The 22771-nt window shown below is 37.4% G+C and overlaps 1 protein-coding gene across 1 annotated transcript in view; it reads right to left on the bottom strand.

Moving 5' to 3' along the window:
• Nucleotides 1-7531: 7531 nt before the first annotated feature.
• The window catches only part of MYO16 (myosin XVI), a 294040-nt gene continuing 278800 nt past the window's right edge, over nucleotides 7532-22771 (bottom strand). Inside the window, exon 34 of the mRNA XM_054383685.1 lies at nucleotides 7532-7765. Within this exon, the coding sequence (XP_054239660.1) occupies nucleotides 7532-7765 (234 nt within the window). The remainder of the gene's footprint in view (nucleotides 7766-22771) is intronic.

Below are 22771 nucleotides of genomic sequence, written 5' to 3'. Positions count from 1 at the left end.
TTGTTTGTACCTGCAGTATTTTCAAGAACATTGACCTTGATACATGCCTGTGCTCTCAGGCATCATGCCTTTTAAATACAGTGTCCTGGTGCTTTAGCAGGTAAGGGGCATGGAGGTTTGGAAACTTTGAGAAAATCTACTGTGCCAGCTAAGATATTCTCAAACTTCCTGGGAAGATGGAGTCTCCATTCTCTCTTTCCCTCTTTATTCTCTTGCATGAAGAAATATTCCTATTAAATGAATTCTATTCCAGAGTGTTGAAATGCTCTCATTTTCTCCCTGAAATACAGAGTATCTTCCAATGTGAGAAATAAGTCAGACGGAGTCAGAAGCCCAGAGCAGGCAGTATGGAAAACCAGCCCAGTTCTGAATGCATTTCCATGGAGAGGGAACCTGAAAGGCAGGTCTTGTGTTAACTTCCCTATGAGATCCAAACCCTCAGCAGGATCTGGGGTTTTATTCACATACAGGAATTAAATAAAAGACTGAATATATAGATTTGCCATGACTCATTGCTTTTTGGTTTGGTTGGGTTTGTTTGTGTTCTTGTTTTGTTTTGTTTGTTTGCTGTTTTTTGGGTCTTGGCAGAGTTTACTTGGATATTTGGCAGGGCTTTTGCACATACACAGAAATAAGTAACTGATCTGTGAATCTTAGAATTTAGCTGGGGTCAAATCCTTAAATGAAGATCTCTTTAAAATCATGAACCTAAACTCGATCCATGTTCCCCCATGTTCCATGTCACTGTTGAACAAATAAGCCTACTGTAGAATGCTTAAGGGAGTGGTATTTAGTACAGAAAAGTAAACATTTCTGCATGAGATATCTGATATGAGGCATCCATCGCTGTGCCTTTGATCAACTAAACAGAACATCTTTCCCACTGCAGAGAAGCAGAGGTCTAGATATTGTGTTTTGTCTCCTGTAAGAGACAAAAATCCATGATTTTCAGGCTGCCAGATTCTTGCCCTTGGTAACTGCTCATGCCTGATGATTCAGGGACTATATGGGCTAGAAAATCGAGGCAGAAGAAAACCTTTAAACTTTGAGAGCTTCTTTTGGATTGCTGTCATGATCTCTAATGATATGACTAATATCTAGCACATTACTTATAGTAACTCTAAGGCTCAGGCAGCCCAGATTTCAGTATCTAGTCTGTTTTATTTTTTTTTTTTTAATGCTAAGTTCATATTGCAGACATAGGAGCTATATCAGTAAATTACTTTTAGTAATCAGGTTACTAAAATATATTAAATGAAGATTATTAGAGTAGTAATTTATCACAGTATCACAGTATATCAGAGGTTGGAAGGGACCTCAAGAGATCATCAGGTCCAACCCCCCTGCCAAAGCAGGATCACTTAGCATAGTCTGCACAGGAACACATCCAGGTGGGTTTTTAAACTCTCCAGAGAAGGAGACTCCATAACCCCCCTGGGGAGCCTGTTCCAGGGCACTGTCACCCTCCCTGTAAAGAAGTTTCTCCTCACGTTGAGGTGAAATCTTCTGTGTTCTAGTTTGAACCCATTGTTCCTTGTCTTATCACTGAACCACGATATACTCCAGATATTCTCAACTGCATAAACTGATTTTGACTAGATTCATAAAACAAATTTAGACAAAATCTATCTTCAGGTTGCTGTTCAGAAGCATAATGTCTGAAGATTTCCAAAGTACTCACCCAAACTCAGCCATCGACAGATGAGTGTTCTTCTAGCCTAGTCCTGTCACAGTTGAACACTAGACATGCCCTTGCCTATCTGATTTGTGAGGCTCAGGTTACTCTGTTAGGGAGAGTCTGCACTAAAACCAGCTAGAGATGGTTTTAATTCAAATGATCCACAGGGAGTTGTCTTCTTGACAAGATGTAAAATCAGCTCCCCTAGTTTTTGGAAGAATTTTCCTGACCGCTAACTTACACTATCTTGTGAGATATAGGAGTTTTACCTCCACAACTTTTTATTTAATAGCTGTGGCTATTTCATTGACACAGCTTTCTAGCCAAGTAGTTTATTCACATCTGGACAGTGAGAAAGTTTCATTCCAATTCCCATTTTCAAAAATATTTAAGTAATTTATATTAAGCACCATTTAGAAAGAGCCTGGAGCACATTTTCTCCCTTTCTTTGAGAGTGTCTAACAGATTCAGCACTTTCTTTCTGTAGTCTAATGAATATCAGAAGACAAGTGACTACATATTCATGTAGACTGAGAAGGGGCTAGACCCCAAATAAAACCAATGAGGACACAAGCATTAGCTAATAGTAGTCACATGAACATTGCTATGGCAGTAATATACCCGTGCTTGGCAAATTTTCCCTGTTGATACTCCTAAGGATTTTATCAGTTCTTTTGCATCTCAAAATACTCATTAGCATGGTCTTTTCAGACAAGAGAGCATTTATAAAAAGTATGTCTGTGAAGAGTTGAAATTATATGTAAATTCAGACTGCATCCAACAAACAATTTTGGCTAGAAAAGGAAAAAAAAATATGTTGCAAATACTGAAATACTCTATTTCAGCATTTTTAAAGGAAAATATTTAATTCCTAAAATTAACCTAAAGGCTTTGTTCTAATTTCATTTAACCACCTTTTTTTTTTTTTTAACTGTAAAAGTCTGTTTGTTCTGTCTGAAGATGAAACTAAGTTGACAAGAAAGGAAATAAGAAAGGGCTAAGAGAAGGATTTTATTCACATATATGAGAACCAAAATAAGCTACTTAAGGTTGAAGTAAATGCTTCTAGATAATTCAAGATGGTTTTTTTTTGTTTGTTTACTGTAATAAATAAAAAATCCTCAAAAAGTCAAATCACAGATAGACCAAACTTTAGCCTAAGACACTTCACAGCAAAAATCCACGATTCAGCAGGATAGAGCACACGTTCACATGTTCAGGAAAAGGGCCAAACCACAGGTAGGAGAACAGATCATCTGTGCTAATAATCTAACTCTCACAGCCGCAAGATAAGCCAGCACTGAGATTTATTTATTTCTTCTCAAAATTAAAAACCTGAGAATACAGAGAACAGCAAAACTAGAAGAAAAGCATTTCCTTTTATGTCAATCTGTTTTGTTCAGATAGAGTCAAATAGTCATGGTCAGGTAGTGCTTTCTTTTTAAAAACTATATATTTAGAACACAAAGCCAGGAAATTTTTAATATCATTCTGAAAAACTGACTTGTACAGATTTTAATTACATTTATTATTTAACAAGCAAATGGCAAAACTTATTTTAGGTTCCTCAGAGCATTTCAGATATTAGCAGGCTTTCTAGAGATAAGAGTAACAGGATTACTAGGGAAGGCAATACTATAGAGCAGAATTTAAAACTACAATGAATATGGCTATTACTATCACTTTAGAACTATGCTACAATCTATTACGCTTTCTTAACGAGTTAATGAAATTCTTCGTCCCACACACAAAGAATCTGCATTGTAATAAAGTTATTCATGAAAATAACTCAACCTTTTAGAAGGAATAGAAAAGGATCACTGGCAAAAAGGCAAATATAATTCACTTATTCAACAATCATACTATTGTTTTGTAAACAATACAAATTTTTAAAAGGCTTATCACTTCATGCTCTACACAGATCTTTTTGTTAAATGTCGGTGCATGGATTTCTCTGATAGTCTAAACCAGTTTTTAGAAGCAAAGCTTTGCTTGTAATCTGCAATAGGAATGTCACTACAGCAACAAAAAACCAAGTGCTATTTCAAGAGTAACAAGCAAGGTTTACAAGCTTAAAAAATTCTCATGCCAGCAGCTGTTGCTTTTTATTTATTATGGTTTAATATGATTTCAGGATTCCCTTTGCTTTAAGACCAATGACTTTTTAAGGTGTAAAACATATCCTACTCTTCTTACCTTATACTGAAGGACAGACATTGTTACAAGTTTTGTTTGTTTCACATCTTAAAAATTAAGCAATAAGGCACAATGTGGAGGAGCGATTATCTGATGATAACCCCAGCTTCCTGAAATTGCTTTATTGCAAATATAAATATATTTTAGATTGTTCATTGGATATTAAGGGCATTAGCATGCTCATAGAGTTTAATCTGTCCCACTAGAATATTAAATTCATAAGGCTGCTTTTTTTTTCTGTCTAAGCTATTTTTTAATGTGCAAGAGAGGACTTCATATACTCAAGGAATACTGTAACTGGCTGGTGCATACTCCACTGAGGAGATTAGTTTACAAGCACTGTACAGTTCTGCTAAAACTACTTCTCAACATTTCAAAATGTCAATAGTATGTTTTCCCAGCCCTGTAAACACATTTTGATACACAATATAAACTTTAATGGTATTTTTAAGACACCTCTGGGGGTATGGTTATTTAAGCAGTAAGACTCAGTATGGTGTGAATTATAGTATAATAATTCCCTACCAACTGCATTGTTAGGCATGAGGCCAAAGGCCAAGGGACCAATGAACACACTAGGTGTGAATTACGACATCGTAAGTCACACTTTGGAGTGTCTTACTGCCATTAGAGAAATATTTAAAACATATTCTAATACAAATGCATTATTCCTATAGTACTATTTTTTAACAGAATATCCTGAAAAATCTTCCCTAGTAAAAAGTGAGCCGTTATATACCCTGGAATCAATTAAAAAACAAACAAGAAATAAAAAGGTCTCGTATCTTCTGCTGTTTCATTTATCATATTGCACTCTGGTAACATGCTTTAAGGAAGAGCCCAGAACGTATATGTCTTACCCAAGTTTGCAACAAAGGTCTTCTGCACATGGGGGATAACCTGCTTTGCTTATTGTCTGGAGAATCAGATCGCCTGAATCACATTGGTACTGGCTGCTTCTATGTAACTGGATTAATGAAATGCTAGAAAATCTACATACCTTTTCTCACACGGTTCATATTGCTGTAACAAGGCAGAGACTTTGAAAAAGCAGCAAAAAGGTTCCCTAGACCTCATTTGGACTCCTGCAGCTGAGACTGATCATGGCTCTAACACAATTTTTTTCTAAGGATTGCAAATAATATAATGTGCCTTTGTACTATTTCCCAATTGAAAGTTGATTTTAAACTCCATTTGACAAATACATTTTCTGCCTTTAAGTGAAGCCATGACAAGAAGCTCACCTTACCCATAAGTAGCTTGGTGGCTGGTAGCAAACTTTCTGCCACAGCAGAGATCATGGCATGAGCTGAACTGGCTTCTCAGTCAGTTTTAACAGCTTGCCCTAAACCTTCAGGCTGCTCTGGACAGATTGCTACCAGTCATCAAGCGGGCATTAGAGTTAGCAGATAGAGCTTATGAGAAGGCTATTTGCCAGGCCCATTTGAGGAGCGACTAGCCTGAGGGCATGTCTGCATGTCTCAGTGCAGTGAGGTGTTCAGGAAGGCTAAGCTAGCTGGGTAGATGTTGTTATGGCTATGTATAGCAATGCTGTGCCATGTAGGGGTAACAACTTGTATCCTGGAAGCAATGTAGTTGCAAGGCCAGGTTAATTAACTCTCTTGCATCCAGTTCTGGAGACATTTAGTTTCTCTCTCACACAGGGATATCTGTGTGTCCCTGGTTATCCGAGTTAAAGGACAGAAACTGCAATTCTGACTTAATTGTCAAGCAGTTGAGAGTTGTTTTCTGCACAACCTCACAGTGGTTAGATGCTCCTCCTGGATTAAGTCACAATCTACAGCCATTTACATCAGCTGAAGGTAAGAATCTGAGGCTGGAGTTCCTGTTTCTTCATGAAATAGAAATGGGTAATCTTACAGAGAGGACTTCCGTGAAGCTAACAGAAGGCAACATTCTGAGCTAACCCAGTGTCAAGCCTTCCCTGTCCACTCAAGATGTCCATTTTAATCACCAGCAAGAGGATGTGCTTAATTCAGCATACATCTTGATGATACTCATGGGAACAATTTTTTTGCTGTTTCCCTGTAAAAACAAACAAACAAGCATTTGATTGCTTTTTTGCCATTTGGCCTGGTGAAGATACTGTCAAACATGATGAAAAACCCCTACATCTCTAAGTAGATATTCTTCCTTTCCCAACAACTTCCAACCAAGAGTGACCTCACTTTTTTTTTTTAAACCTAGCTTACATTTGACAGCATTAGTTTTACACCCACTTGTAAAGTTATAAGCATTTTTTTCCTGTATACCAATAGGAATGGGGCAAACAGCCAAGAGAAGTGTTTCACACTGGCTCTACATTCTACTAGAACTTAAAATAAGCAGCCCTTAAATAAATACCTGTGTGTATGTATATAAATCTAAGTGGAAAAGCAGTTATTTCAAAGACTGCTGAGCAGTAGCTAACCAGTTTCCAGCAGCATGTTTTTCATAAATTATCATTACTGCTCAGAACTCATGTTCACCAACTAGAACGCCCCATTTTCTGAAACCATTTCATTACATGAAGTTTGAGGTATAAATTCATCCATGTACAACCATAAGGACATAATCCTCTGATAAACCCATCTCCACAAAGCCTTCTGGCTTGTAATGGTAAATCACAGCCCTATTTTCATACCTCATTACCATTATGTATCTTTCCACTGACACCTGACCCTATGCATAATCAGGTATGAATTTCAAACCATACTCATAGTCTAAATAAGTGCCTCATTATTCTACACAACCCAGAATGGAATAAAATTTGAGATGTCAGTGCAGAATTCACAGTTCACACATTCAGAAATACAGATCCACCGAACTGAAGTCATGCTCTCTAATTCACGACTGCGAACAGCATCAAACCATACCTTGCATATAGGAGCTTTGCAAGAATTTCAGGATTGGAATTTAGAAAAGATATTGCCAGTTCTGAAAAAAAAACAACACAGTGTTGGAACTGTTTGGTATGTTGTTAAAGATAAACTATGAAAGAAAAAGGCGACTACTGTATTTATTACCTGTATTTTGAAGAAAGAATGACAGCACCAATTGCATAAAGTTATAAAACACCAGTAATAAACATGTAAATAATCTTCAGGTTTGCAATGCCAATAGAACACAGACATCTACAAAGAAATATATATATGTATACAGGTAATACAATAAACCATTCATTAGGGACCAGGAAACATCATATTTTTGTACTATACAAAACAGCTGTACAGTGTGCACACAGACTTTCTTGATCTTTCTGAAATGCCTGTCAGTCACTTCTCCCTATCGTTTGCTTAACACAGTTTCTTCATTGTCCATGGGAGAACTGTAAGTGACTGTCTTGTGCTTTTAAAGTAAATACTTATAGTGCAGTTTGTCTCCATATATATATATATATACACACACACATATATATATACACTCATGAATGCACACATATGTATATGTGTGTGTATATATGAAAAGATCAAACACACACACACACATGCACACACACACAACAGATCTAAATAACTCCTCCATCCTGTGCTCTTGAATGAGTGCTTATAAAAATATCCCTGCACACTTTGTGAGGGGAAGAAAACTTGCTGATTGTGCAGCTTGAAGTCATTAGATGGTTTCACTTCTAACAGTCTGCAGGTGTATACATATGAATCATATGGTGGTATCCCATATGCCTGAAGAGAGTCTGTTGCAGGAGGTATCTTCTACCTTCTTTAACAGCGTTGGCTTTTTACATGGGGGCGGAGGTGGAGCTGTGATTCTTTGCTCAGTGTCGTGCAAGATTTGCTGCCAGTCTTCTCTCTCTTCACAGAGCTTTCTCCTCCAATCCAGAAGCTCTTGCAGAGCCACACTCTCGTTCTCTGAAAGTCTAAGCTGATGAATAACCTGTTAATGAGAAGGAAATAATAATAATATAAAAGGTGGATAAAGTTAATTCTCCTGGCAGTGTAAAAATTGCAGTGTCCATGATGAAGGATACTTCATACAGGATCCTCTGCCTCTTTTGTCATGGATATAATCTTGTGGGCAAGGCAGATTCGGGTCCCATTTTCTTATCTCTTTTATAGTAAAGAGCACAGTGACATATATAATGTCATATAAAAAATAATGACCTTTGGCAAAGTAACCTTTCCTTCAACTCATGAGAGGTGTTTTATACTGCCAGTCCTCTTGTGAGGAGGGAACCATCTTCTGCTCTCCATTCAATATTTGCAAAAGGCAACATGGATCATTCAAAGCTTATCTACACATTCTGGTATGATGATGAATGGAAATCCTGAGACTGCTACAGTGTGTCTTAGCCATGTTAGATGGTGAGTGGCTGTGAGTGCTTCCATTCTAATAATTAAAGAAATAAATGTATGCAGGTAATCACTCAAGTTCTACACTTCTGCTGAGGGAAAGCTGCTCTCATTCCTACTACACCTGAAACAAACAGATCAAGCAACCGTGTTAACAACTTGAAGCCACATTATCCTCCAAAGGAATTAAAAAAATTGTGCTTAACTTGCTGCCCCCAGTCCCCATTTAATTATTTACAATGAAAATGGAAAAAAATAATAAATTAGAATGGTATTATTTTAATCTCACATCAAAGTCATGGAACTGAAGTTGTATGAAGAAGGTGCCAAAAATGAAACAAATGGAAAAAACTCCCTTATGTCAACAAAGGCATGAACACAGTCCTCTGAAACACAAAAACCAGACTGCCTACAGTGATGAACAGTCCATGTTTCTAACAACTTGGTCTTTAAACTGCCATCATATAATACTCAGAAAATTCTCCTTTATGCAGAGCAAATAGTGGCTGTAGGAGCAGCAACATTTTTTTACTTATATGTAAATACTCAAATAGCCATAATTGAGAAACCGTAACCTGCTTTGCTGCTTAGAATTAGTAATGCTACTTGTCACAGATGGGCACTATCCACAGAACCAGGGGCTAGCCAAAGAATAGATTAACAATTCAAAATGTAGTTTCACTTGGCCTGAAACTATTCATAATAAATTCATCTTGAAGTAGCCAAACAGTACTGTACCAGATTAATAATTCATCTAGAAGAAGATGTTCCCTCTAATTTAACTTTTCTGTTCCAATGGTTATTTATTTTGTTCAAGTCACTTTGAAGACATCATGACAGCACAAGTCCACAAAGCTATGAAGTCTGTCTCAGCATCCTTTAAAACCTACTTATCACCTATGAAGTACAGCTACACCTAAAGAAGGTACTGAGACCTATTTCCCTGGGGGCATTCTGTAGCAGACAAGGCCTATCTATAGTGAATATGAACCAAAGCCATCCTAGCAGCTAATGGCTCATGTCCCTTACCCTGCTACCTACTTTCCTTCTTAAGGACACCAGAGGGGCACCTGTAAAAGGCATCTGTGATATGACTCTAATGGCCATGCTCACACAATGGGCTCACATGAGTAGTATGGCTATTCTTGTCAAGATTGCATTTATAACCCTTGTCATAATAAGAGATGGCTGCAAGTTACCATGATAAAGAAATTGATGTGTTTATCCCCCTCATGAGATGCTATGCATGTGGATGGCTCCAGTTGCACAGAGGACTGAGTTACATGAAGGTTATATTGGTCACTGATGGGCAATGAGGTTCCTGGGGTAGAAGACTTCACAAATGCCTGTGGCTCCTATCGTTTGTCCACGGAATTGTGACTACCTGAGTACAGAAGCCAACATGTGTCCTGTGCAAGTAAGACCTTTCATGCATGCTGTCAGAGCAGGAAAGAGCCTTTACATGGAGATACCTGAAGAATGGTGGGGAATCTGCTTAAAATCTGGTTGTTTGGAACTTAAAAAACAAAATAAAATACACTGACCTATATGTCATCTTAATAAAAAGTGTTATAACTTCAAGTATAGTTGTAAATTCTGTATTTTTAAGAAAAGATGAAAAACGGCAAGTGTTTCAAAGACTTAATTCAAGTATCCCAATTGCATGCCACTATGAAATAAAAAAAAAATCTCTTTACTTTTATGTTTGCTCAAAATGCAACAAAGTATCTCAGCAACTCAAAGGAAAATTAAATGTTCCACAGATACTGTTAGAGGCATATCAGAGGCTTCTTTTGTACCAGAGCGCACTGTTTGGTTTTTTTTTTTTTTAATCATGGGCAGGAAAGATTAGAAGACAACAAAAGTCTGAAAATAAGAAATCCAGTTTCTCCAATTAGACATCTTATTTGCATCTAAATGAACCTGTATGAGGCATGCTTCTCAGCAAGGTACTGGAATGTGCAAAAAGCAACCTGTGCTAAACTGTCATTGCAAGAGTCTCATATGAAAGAATTTCAGAGATAAACAACCCAAGACATGCCTGAACACTGGTAGATAAGTGTAATTACAAGAAAACATATCTTTTGAAACTGTGTGCTATTGAATGCACCCAGGTGACAAAGGCTTGGCAGTATGAAGTATGACTCTAATGAAGTACAGAGGAATAATCAGTTTTGAAAGATGGATAAAGTATCCAAATAGAGACAGTGCCACTGCTATTCTAAGAAACCTAAAGGCACACAGGTGCAGGGTGAAAAGTGAGAATATTTTGTCTGGGTAAGGCAATTGACAAATGCGTCCTATTTATAGCTTATAGGCACTGGAGAAGATTTATTATACTGACCCTGCTTATGCAAGCTCTAAATCCATGTTGCATCAGCAGTTTCACTATAGAGCTCATTTTACAGTGTATAATGAACAAATGTTGGTCCAGTCCACAAATTAGTGTACATCTAATTTAAAGTTTTAAACAAGGATGGAAAAATATCTCCAATCTTTATTCATTCTGAATTCGATCTAGTAAGCTGGGAAAAGTTTGTATTTCAACCTGGCTGAAGGACATGCGATGGAAATGCAGGGGAAATGAAATGGGGAAAAATGCACAAGAAACAGCAGAGCTTTAAACTAACCAATTCATTTAATTAGATCTATTTGAATAACATTTTATCTTTTATCTTTTCCATTCATGATTAGACCTGTGACAAGCTAAAGATTTATGTTACATATTCATTATAGAAAAGATTTACTGAATAATTTACATGAAGCACAATGTAAACCAGCAAGCTATGTTTCTTCATTATTTTTCTATATGCCAAGAAGTTATCTTGTGAAGGGTGAGTGAGGTGTATAGAAACTTATTATTTCTGATGTATTCAATGAACACTGAGCAAAGAACTTTAACCATTAATGGTCAGAGGTACTATCAGCTGTAGACCAGGATTTCCCTACTCAAAGTCAATGGTCAGTTGGAAATGAGCAACACAATATTTGTGCTAGACCTACAAAATCATGTAACATCTGAACACTTAACAGCCTTGCCATCTTGTGGAAACACCATCCCGGCTTGGTATACAGAGTTCTTTTCTGAGCAATCAGGAAAAACTGTAGTGCCAAAGACAGTGATACACAGGAGTGTGTGGAGTTACTAAAGCTATTCACGGGAGACTGCAACAGGTTGAAGTAGTTAAACAAGATCGGTACTGGGTCCAGTTCTGTTCAATATCTTTATCAACAACCTGGATGAGGGCATTGAGAGTACCCTCAGCAAGTTCACTGATGATACAAAACTGGGGGGGTTGGCTGACACCTGTCAGGCTGTGCAGCCATCCAACGTGACCTGGACAGGCTGGAGAGCTGGGTGCAGGCAAACCTCATGAAGGACAATAAGGACAAGTGCAGGGTCCTACATCTGGGGAGGAATAACAACAGGCACCAGTACAGGTTAGGGGCTGCCCTGATGGAAAGCAGCTCCACAGAAAAAGACCTTGGAGTGCTGGCAGACAGCAAGATCTCCATGGAACAACAATGTGCTCTTGTGGCCAGGAGAGCCAATGGGATCCTGGGATGTATCAAGAAAGGTGTGTCCAGCAGGTCTAGGGAAGTTTTTCTACCTCTCTGCTCTGCCCTGGTGAGACCACACCTGGAATACTGCATCCAGTTTTGGGCTCCCCAGTTCAAGAGAGAAAGAGACCTGCTGGAGAGAATCCAATGGAGAGACACGAGGATGATTAGGGGACTTGAGCATCTCCCCTATGAAGAGAGACTGAGATCCCTGGGGTTATTTAGTCTTGACAAGAGAAGACTGAGAGGGGATCTCATCAATGTCTATAAATATCTGAGGAGTGGGTGTCAAGTGGAGGTGGCCAGGCTCTTTATGGTGGTTCACAGTGATAGGACAAGGACCAATGGGTTCAAACTGGAACATAGAAGATTTCACCTCAACATGAGGAGAAACTTCTTTACAGTGAGGGTGACAGAGCACTGGAACAGGCTGCCCAGGGGGGTTGTGGAGTCTCCTTCTCTAGAGACTTTCAAAAACCCACCTGGATGCATTCCTGTGCAGACTACCCTAAGTGATCCAGCTTTGGCAGGGGGGTTGGACCCAATGAACTCTTGAGGTCCCTTCCAACCTCTGATATACTGTGATACTGTGATCCGCATTTTCCACTGCAAAATAAGGCAAGGTGAATAAAATAAATTTGTAATGAGCAGCCCAGGGAAGAGATCCTAGGATGTGATCCTCCCACCTCACTATCCAATATATTGGAATGCAGAAGTAAGTGCTCTCCTTGTGGAACTAGGGATTTTGGTTGGCTACTCTCAGGTCAGTTCCATCAGGACATGCATTGAAGGACTTAAACATTTATTTAGAGGTTAGAATATCTCGGAAAATCAGAAGATATGTATTTGAACTATCTCAAGTTAACAAAGAGACTTAGTTCCCACGTGTTGAGAGAACAATGAGACTATTAAGAGGTGGACTCTGAGTGCAAGGAAGAAGGACTTTGGCTCCTGTACTTAGCGATGTCCATGTGTGATAAACGTGCCAAAGCAAATCCTTCAGAGTGTCTCCCTTGTGGTTACAACACACAAAAGATAGTAGAGACAGAGCACTTTCGTTGTATGCTGGCAGCCATGAAAATCTTAAGAGCATTGCTTTGCCTACTGAACTCTACGCATTCAAGTATTGCATAACCATTGCAGAATGTCCCCCTGAATTGTCTTCTGGATTTAGGTTCCTAAATTGTGCCTGAATTTCACTTTATGGCGTAAATCAGATATACTGGCTTTCAACTTTGTCTAGAATCAAGATGATTTGCCATAAGAAACGTCAATAAATTATTTTAATTGTGGCCTTATTTCTTAGGCTAATTAAAAAATTCAGCAACTTTAATTAAGAAAAGTTGACGGTTTCATATTCTAAAATAATTTGTGATAAAAGGTGTGTCATATAAGATTAACAGGTCCATTTGAAATAAACTAATTTGGGTTACTTAGAGACTTGGCTCCAGAATCTCAAGAAATGCACTCTGCATTAGCAGATCAAATGCCATAACTTTAGAGAGGATATTTTGCAACATTCAGAAGAAAGAGCTTATACTATCTATTTATGTGTTAAACATAATCAACACAATTTATTCAAGCTACGGCTAAAGGACTCATTAAACTGCTTTCCAAGCAGAGATGTACAAATTTGCATTAGTAGATTCATTTGAGTATTTCACATTATTTTGTTCTCTCCCTGACCAAATACAGGGTTCATTAAAAAAAAAAAAAGTTATGTGTTGTGCTCTGGTAATATTTTTGGACATTTGTGATTGCAATGATTTTTTTACTACTATTCAACAGGAAAAGAAAAGAAATATTTAATTACATTTTTGGATGTTAAAAACACAAATAATTTTGTTTAAAAAATTTCTATGCACAAAATAAATCTTTGCATGTTTCATTACAGTTGACTTTTTTGTTGCTTTTGTGAGTTTTAGTAAAATTCCTGAATATAGACATATAAGCACAATAGAAAACAGAATTTTAAATCAGAGCACAAGTTATAGACATGCATAGTGTGTAAAACTGCTCCTGAGACATTTGCATGAGGCAGCAAGTCCATATTTTCCCTTTAGAGAAATAGTGCAAATTATTTTCTTTAATAGATTTGTCAATGTTAGTGCTTTAAAGATTCTTACAATTAATTATTACAGCATTATTAAGGTTCTTCTTCATTATTGTTTTAAATTATTAGCAAAGTTGAAGTCCCATCATGGAATCCATGGGGAGATTGATTCTACATCAGAGATGATTTTACTTTTCTAACATTTGATCAGGACCTAAGTGAATTATGCAATGAATATAAAATGCAGATGACAAATTACCATCATGGTTTTAACCTTGCCTAGTTTGCAGACTGCCTAAAAATGCAAGCAGAACAGAATTCAGCCAATAAGTGACTCACAGTTATCTCCATCAGAGCCTTCAAAAGCAGTTCAGAAAGCTCAGTGGGCCTCGTGCAGATCATCACTTTCAAAGACAGAAGCGAACAGGATGTTCTCACTTCTCATTGGAAAATTAATTTTCATTAAGCATTTCAGGAAATAATTCTTACTGTATGAGATTATTAGCACGACCGACGCGTTTTGATGCAACCTGTGACAGGTGTGCATCCCTCTCTCAAAAAATGTTTCTAACTTGTTTCAGCGGCTCCATCTTTCTCAGTTTTCTTTTTACTTCTGATAAGCCCCTACACTGACTGCTTCCAAACATACAGGTCACACTGTTTTTCTGAAACTACAGAACAGGCAGAGTGCAACTTCTCAAAAAAGTCTTGACCCTTCAGGGTCAAATAAGTGTTTGTGTTTTTTCTATGTTACAAAATAAGCACAAATCCAGAAAGGATTCTAATACAACACTCATTTAAAGATAGATGGGGAAAGCACAGAATAAACCAGGGGATGTTATGACGCCTCAGCAAGCATTCAACATAAATCAAATCAATATGTAAATTTGTGTTTGATTGGGAAACCTGCATTGGCTACGTAAGACCCCAGCAGGGAATAGAGAGCAGCTATGAAAAATGAGTTCACATGCTTCCAAATTCCAATTAAAAATCTTCAGATGCAAATGTACCACTGGGATCTAAGCTGATTCATGTGAGTGTCTTGTGAATGCTGGGACATGCATTTTTTTTGTAAATGCAGACCCACTGGACCAAATAACTTGTTATGTTAACAACAATAAAGCAATTTCAGTTAATCATTCTTTTAAACTGCTTATGATTTTTGTTTGTATTAAAGCAACAATCTAAAAAAAAAAAAACAAAACAAAACAAAAAACCCAAAACCAAACCCAACCCCCACCCAAAAAGCCAGTCTCTAAATGAACAGCAAACAGGTTTATTGTAAAGGAGGAAATGAACAAGAAGACAGGCTCTTTTTCTGGTGCAAATCTGGAATTGCTCTGGGGGAGGTATGCCACCTTAAATGGAGTTAAACAAGAGATCCATAACTGAGACATATGTGCATACATATATATATGTGTGTGTGTGTGTATTTTTAATATATCTCTATATATAAGTTACTTTGTTCTAAACAAGCAAACATTTTTTCTCTCAGTTAAAATTTCTTTTGACATTAAAAAGAATAAACTACCTTTTGAACAGGTATTATATAGCTGATATAGCAAAGGAAGTTATAACTTTGCTGATATTTTAAAACTGGGAGTAATCTTAAAAGTAACTTTCTATTCAAAATAAAATGAAAAAAGAACTATGTTTCTTAAAATACTGAAATCACCACAAGACTCAGGAAGAAATAAATACTTTTTCTTTCTGACTAGAATTTTTCAGCTGTCTGGAATCCATCGTGGAGTGACTCTAGAAGCAGGATATTCCTGTGTCAGAGACCACACAGGCACAGTCATCTTTGATTGCTCAGGTCAGCCCTCTGCTACCACTCTCAAGCTTCATCCTGAAAACATGAGTTCCACTATTTGCTTTGGTTTGGCTTTCTGAAAGAATTTGCCAGTCATGAAAAGTCATGAAAGAAAAGTCCTCTGAGCTACAAAGCAAACTCTGCCTCCAGAAGGCTCTTCCTCACAGACCACTGGAAACTGAGCGGTCACACTGGCAAAGGAGCCAGCCCACACCTCGGTTTTCCCTAGGCAGCATAGACTTCTGTTTTTTTCTCAGATTCTTGTGCCTCAGACAGAAGCATTTTCTATTCTTCATCTGACCACAGTTCTATTTATGGTGTAAGCTGCCTGGGGTTCTCTCATACTCTAGGGGGTTTCTGGTCTGGGAGGTTTGGGGTTTTTTGGGGATGGTGGAGTTTGGTTTTGGGTGTTTGTGTTTTTGTGGGGTTTTGCGTTTTGTTGGGGGGTTTTCTTCGGTTGGTTGGTTTTGTTTTTTTCAGGAATACATTTTAGTTGCTAAAGCAGGGCCTCATTTTCCATACTTTTATACCTTTCACTCACAGAAGTAGTAAGATACCTGGGACCACAATATTCTCAGTTAGGTAATTATCTTTCATAGAGCTTGCAGATATTTCAGCTATCAAAGGAAGATGTATCTTTGCACAACAAACTCAGTACACAAGTCTTTAGTATAGCTGTAATGAGTGATTTGGCATAAAGTACTAGAACAAGGTAGTCAATAATATATGACAGCACACATCAGGCACTCTGATTACTTGAGCTAGAAATACAGTTAGACAAGTGTATGCATTCAAAGCAAGGGTGTATTTTATTTACTTATTTGGATCTTGTGGCATTAAATTATTTATTTCTTATTTGTTTTGGCTGAGTTTCTTTCAACTCCAGATTTTGGATATCTAGTACAAAATGACACCTTTCCAGAGTGTCTAATCTATCAATTAATACTGCAATAGAATGTTTGTGCGTTTTTTCTCTAAGTTAATATTTCCTTCGAGATAAACTGACTACACAATGATATTTAAAACCTTCAGAGCATTCTTCTGATTCACCTCTGACACTTTGAGAAAAAGATTATGTTCAGGAGGGAAACTGTGCCTTTCTCAAGGTGAGTTCTGAAAAGAAATCGTTTACTGTAGAGGTCTTCAGAACAGCTGACCTAACAATGCTGAAACCACTTTGTAAAAAATTAACTGACAAACTGAATCATGTTGCTACTTTGTGGTATTAATGGAGATATTTTACCTGATCTGTTAGAAAATAGGTTTGCCGTAACGCTTTTGAAGCAATTAGCGTTTGCTGATTTTGTGCATCATCCTTTCTTGTATAAAAACACTGCACTTCTGGACAAACAACATTAAAGGGAAGTACCACTTAATTTCTGGCCTGTCAGCAAGCTAAATCTCTCCTGACCTACATGCATGTAGCAGTGTGTGGCAGCAAGAGAACAAAGGGTAGAGGGACCAGTTTATTCTCTCTCATGCTAGGCACTTATGACTGAGTCAAAATTGAAGTCACTCCCCAAAGGTGCTGGCAGTGGGGTAGCAGAGCACACTGCCATTGAACTCAAATTTGAAGCAACCTTTTAAGGTGACCTGTTGATCATTGTGGCAGCCCAAGGGGAACAACTACACACTTTAGTCAAACACCTGAGCTTAGGGAGGGCACACCAATGCTCAGGAGGTTTTATTCCCTTCTTCTCCACAATCACAGCCTTCTACCTGGATAAAATGCATTAAGGATGAAACAGTGAAGATCGAAAAGGGCCTTAAATGTATAGGGAGCTGACTGTGGCATCTACTGGTTCAAATAGGAGAATCTGCACTTTCCTTTTGGAGGCCACAACAGTCAGATCTAGGACCTACTTGTTGAGGAGAGGAACATCAGCCTACCAAAAACTCTTGATACAGAAACACAAAATACTGCACTGTATACTAGGCGTTATTTCATATCATTGATCTGTATGGCATGTGTTTTTTACTCTAGGTCTTCTAAAAATAAAGCCACGCTGTGTTATAAGATCTCATGTTTGTCTATGTGACATTACAAAGACAATTCTTTGACATTATTGTCAAAACAATTAACAAAATACAATCCTGGGAAATATACAGATTTACACCAATTATAAATATAAACATTCTATGTCCTGTCTTGGATGTTATGTGTTTACAGAGGTGTTAGTGATTTTTTTTTATTATTATTATTATTACACCAGACTTGTTTGATTGCCACATTTTGCTTTAAAGATGATCAGAGATTACTTCCAGTAAATAGGCAAACATGACAGACATTAATAGTGAGCCTCACAGGCCAGTGTTCAGAACGGTGACAAAGGGCAGGGGTTAGGAAGACATTGCATCCTTGACTATTCATTTTTTTAACTTTTGAAAGTCAACAAAAGAAGTGATTGGCAACAAATATTAAATCAAGCAGGAACAAAGAAGGCCCTTGAGACTATAATGAATATGAAGGGCCTTCTGAGGGAAGAGACTGCTGAAAGCAATGAGATTTCATGAAATAAGAACTATGGCTTAAGCTATAATGAAACAATAAATACATTCTTCAAGAACATGAAAAGACATTTCCAATTTTTCATTGTGAGATTTTGGCTTCCGTATTATTGCAATCTGCCAACCTGCACTACAGGGTTTAAACAAAATAGAAGAGATAAGACTGGAGATTTTTTAATATAACAGCATGTGAAAAACTAACCATGTTTTTTTATCTTACCTCTTTGAGCACAGGACAAATTAAACATGTTTAGGAAGTGGATAACCAAAATCTTATGCCAGGTTATATTGTATGTCTGATATTACTTATACTAGGATGGCAAGCTGCTTACTTATTTGTGTCTTGCTCTGGGAGCATTTCCATAGGACATTGACTGCATTTGACATCATCTGATTACAAATAAGCCAAAGTTCAGTCATTAGAAAGCTAAACTGCACAAAGAGAATTTGCACATTTTAATGGGAAATTTTCTACCTTTTCAGATGGCTGAATCTTCAGACTATAACTGTGAACTAACTTGCAAAGCAAGTCTAAAAATGTAGGTGGATTATTACAATTATTTTAATTTTATGGAACATAGAAGATCACATTGACATATGTATGAAGAGGAATATCATATCTGAAACATCACAGACATTATACTATTTATTACTCCTTAGTCCCTCTCTCTTTTATGCCACCACCCTGTGCTCTGTGCTTAGTGCTTTTCCTTTTGTTTTTATCTCCTTTTAGTGTGGCTTTTTTTTTCGTTTTTTTTTCTCTCATGTCTCTGTTTTTTCTTCTTCTTTCTAAATCCTCTATTTTATTTTATTAATGTCCTCTTTCAGTCATGTTCCTCCAACCTTCATTCTCTGAATCATTCTTTATCTGATGCCTGTTTTACTCCTCACTCCCACCCCACACACACTTATTATCACTCTAGTCTTTAATCTGCCCCTCACTTCCCATCTGTTCATTATCCCCAGGTTGTCCATCTTATCCCGTTACAGTTGCTTCTTGCTGCCCACACAAGAAACAAGGAGTCTTTTTAGCTGGCCTGCTTTTCTTCATTCTGCTGTATCTTTCTCTCACCACATCCCACTTCATAATGAATGTTAATAACAACTTTAAAATGTTATTGCCACACCCCTTCCCCCAAGCCCCAAGTCTTGGATCTGTGAAAAAGACGCTGACAGTGCTGCCCAGCTTTTGTGCGAGGTGCCAAAGATACCGTCCTGCTTTCGCTGACTTTAGTACATCTTGCTGCTGTTGCTGACTTTCCAGAAAACTTCTACATTTCAATAGACTCTATCCCTTATCTTTTAAATATACACTCTCACAGGAGCTATTGAGAACAGAGGAAGCAATAAATAGAGTCTGGGGAAGAGAGCCCATTGGACTGGCTAAGGAGGTTAGAAATGCTTTGTGTAAAATAAAAAGAGCACAGAGGTAAATATTTTATAAAGTGGTGTGTGTGGGGGGGGGGGGGTTGAGTGTTTGTTTGAGAGAAAGTTTTGGGGTTTAGACCCTGCTAAGTGATTTGAGAATTTGTGGTGTCTCCAGTGTGCCTTGAGATCACTTTCCGTAGTGTGACCCAATAGAAACGACTCCTAGCTTAGTCACAAGAAAATGTTATATCGAAGCAGGATTATGACAAAAATGACCAGAAGAAACACCTCTTCCATTTTGGTGGTTTCTTTGTATCTGGAAGAACATTACAAGATAATAATTCGAAACTATAGATCCAGGGATATTTGGGTGTCCTGACCAGGGGAGTTGTGGAGTTTCCTTCTCTGGAGGCTTTCAAAACCCACCTGGATGCATTCCTGTGTGGACTACCCTAAGTGATCCTTCTCTGGCAGGGGGGTTGGACCTGATCATCTCTTGAGTTCCCTTCCGACCTCTGATATACTGTGATACTGTGAACTGTTTAAACAAATCAATGAAGGAATTTTAAACAATAAACATTAAAATAATTTTAAATCAGTAAATTTAAATCAAGCTTGGAAAAGGAATTTTGATAGTTTCCCACAGTCCAGGGAACAAAATGTGCAGCATAGCTATAAAAAGGTTTTCATTAGAAGGTGAATTAGATGTGGGTTCCTTGCATCTGATATATGTGGGCTTAGTCTTAAGAGCAAAGCAGGTTTTCTTGTACAGACAGATTAAGAATTGTTTCTTGTGATTCCATTTTACTGTAGATTTCTAGTTAACATTTTTAAGAGTTCCTTTTTAAGAGTTCCTTGACTAGAACGTTTTGGATTAAAAGGAAAGCACAAAACATATGGGAACTGGGGTGCTGGGATGGTGAAAAGCATATGTGTAGCTTTTTGCTAACAAAATCAGTTTATTAAGTTTAGCTTATTAAAGATCTGCTATTGGAATGAACTAAAGTGCATGAAACTTCTTGATAACTGGTTTGAACCTCAAATTTATGATTCAGTTTTCATCTTCATTGAACATGAACATGCTATATAAGATAGTGAAGCTTTGTAAGATGATGCTACAGTGTTAGATTTTAGGTTCTTTATGCTTTTAGGTGGCACTTAATTGCAACCCAGAGATATAATCACTCGGAAATCTGCACCTATATAGCCACATGAAAATATAAAAGAAAAGGTATTAGTTTAAAACCCCATACTTTGTAATTCTTTAAACTTACAAGACTTAAATTTCTTTTGATGTAAGATCTTTCACTTCTAATGGACAAAATACTAACTTTATTTTTAATATTCTTCCCCTTTTTCCAGCAGAAGAAAGTAGACTTTTTTCCAAATGAGAAATGTTTTGTCGGTATTTTAGTAATTTTTTCCAATTTTTGTTCTTTTTCATTGTGATAAAGGGACTTCTAAGTTACCATTTCCCTAGAAAAGTAGTGTTTTTGGTCAACTTCTTTTTGTTTTCAGTACACTTTGCATTAGAGATGATCAGTTAAGTTGCTCATTTCACATCTGCATGATATTTTATACTTAATAATTGCTTCCAAAATTTTATGTGAAAAGACTGATCCTTATGATGCATGTCAAGAGATACTGGGCTGAAGAATTTGCTCTCTGAAGTGTGTAGGTTTGCAGTGTGCAGAACATATCAGGCAGTAATGCAGGTAATTATCACCTGATGTGACAGCATGATGGTATGATAAGCCACAATGCCTAAACCTTAGATATTAAAAACCTCTATAAATATTAGAAGCCCCTGAAAGCTAATGAACCAGTTTCCTTTAGCTGAAATGACAGTGTCTGCCAAGAAATCCATGGACCCAGTCTATGTTTATCTTTCTAAAGCAATTAGTCAATCAGTACCTTCACAGATCTGCGAAGCAATCTGTCCTATTTCATACGTCTGTGCAAGAATTACTTTAAAGTGATAAGGTTACTGCAGTGATCCTGGCAAAGACTTTTACAATAGGATTGTATGCTGTTCAAGCCATCAGCAGGCATGCTAAGAAATGCAATTAAACCAAATAATTTTCAAATATATGCCATGCTTTTGAAATGGTGAGGAATGCTTTCTACAGTAAGAATTTCCAGCCCTACGAGCACAGACTTTTTGAAAGACTTTTATTAATATTATTTTTGTGGGAGGAAGATTTTTCTCTTTCTTTAAGCGACGGTGTTTTGGAGGATGTTTGTTCATTAAGGCAATTGTATAAAAAATCACAGAACTGCAGGTTTCTTGTCTAAACTTGTCACAGTTCTGATTGAGCTTGCACTTAAGGATTGTCCCTGCTTGTAAATCTGAGTACATGGCATGGAATCTATTTTAAAGATTTGATAAACTCTTTGGCAAAACATCTATTTACTGAAAAGTGACATTTCAAAGTACTGAACTGAAATTGGGTTCAGCTTTTTGGCAAGCAGTTTTGAAAAAAATTAAAATGAGAGTTTGCAAATGGTTAAAGACTTCCTTCTAAAATAAAGCACTTAAATGTTGCAGAATAATTTTATGTACAGACATAGCTCCCATTTGCAAAGACAAGATAACGGCTCTCCTATCCCTAGGTCGTTTAACTCTCCATATACTGTGCTGGTGTAGTAATTTAAGGATGATCCTCTTTGATCTCGGGCAAGCATTTTAGCAGCAGTGGTGTAAGGTGGTCCAGAACACAAGTGTCCTACTGTGCAAGGTTTGTAACTGGAACAGTGTCTAGGACTCAAGAGGGCTCTTTGGCCACTCTCATGCCTAATAAGTATTTAGTTGATCATTAAAAAATGTGACAGAGACGATTGAAAACATTGCTACCAGTCATCTTCATAACCCCATATCCTCATCCGGTATCCTGATCTTGGAGATAGCAGACCTGCATTTTTTCACAATATGGTCAAAGGCACATTTTGAGAGTGTGAAAGCTATGGTGCTGGCACAGATCTGTTATTGTTTGCAAGACAGGCATGTTTCTGTGTGTGCAGCTCTGTCCACCCTGACTTACGTATCTCTAGAGATTGATGTCATGCTGAGTGCTGTCTTGGCATAATTTTTCAACTCAAAAGAGGTGCTGTAGTTATGCCTGTGCTTTGGACAGTGGGACAGAAAAACATGAAAGTGAAGATGTTTGTACTAGTTTGCTCACATATTTAATCAGTCAAGCCCTACTGTTTTCCAAGTTATGTTAAGACTGAATATAATGTTGATGGTTGAATCCCATTCCTGTTGGAGTCAATGGCCAGACATTCAT

The sequence above is a fragment of the Indicator indicator genome, chromosome 1 (assembly GCF_027791375.1).
Source record: "Indicator indicator isolate 239-I01 chromosome 1, UM_Iind_1.1, whole genome shotgun sequence".
In the NCBI taxonomy this organism is placed as follows: Eukaryota; Metazoa; Chordata; class Aves; order Piciformes; family Indicatoridae; genus Indicator; species Indicator indicator.
The sequence above is the reverse complement of the archived record's forward strand: the minus strand, read 5'-3'. Positions and strand labels throughout refer to the sequence as shown.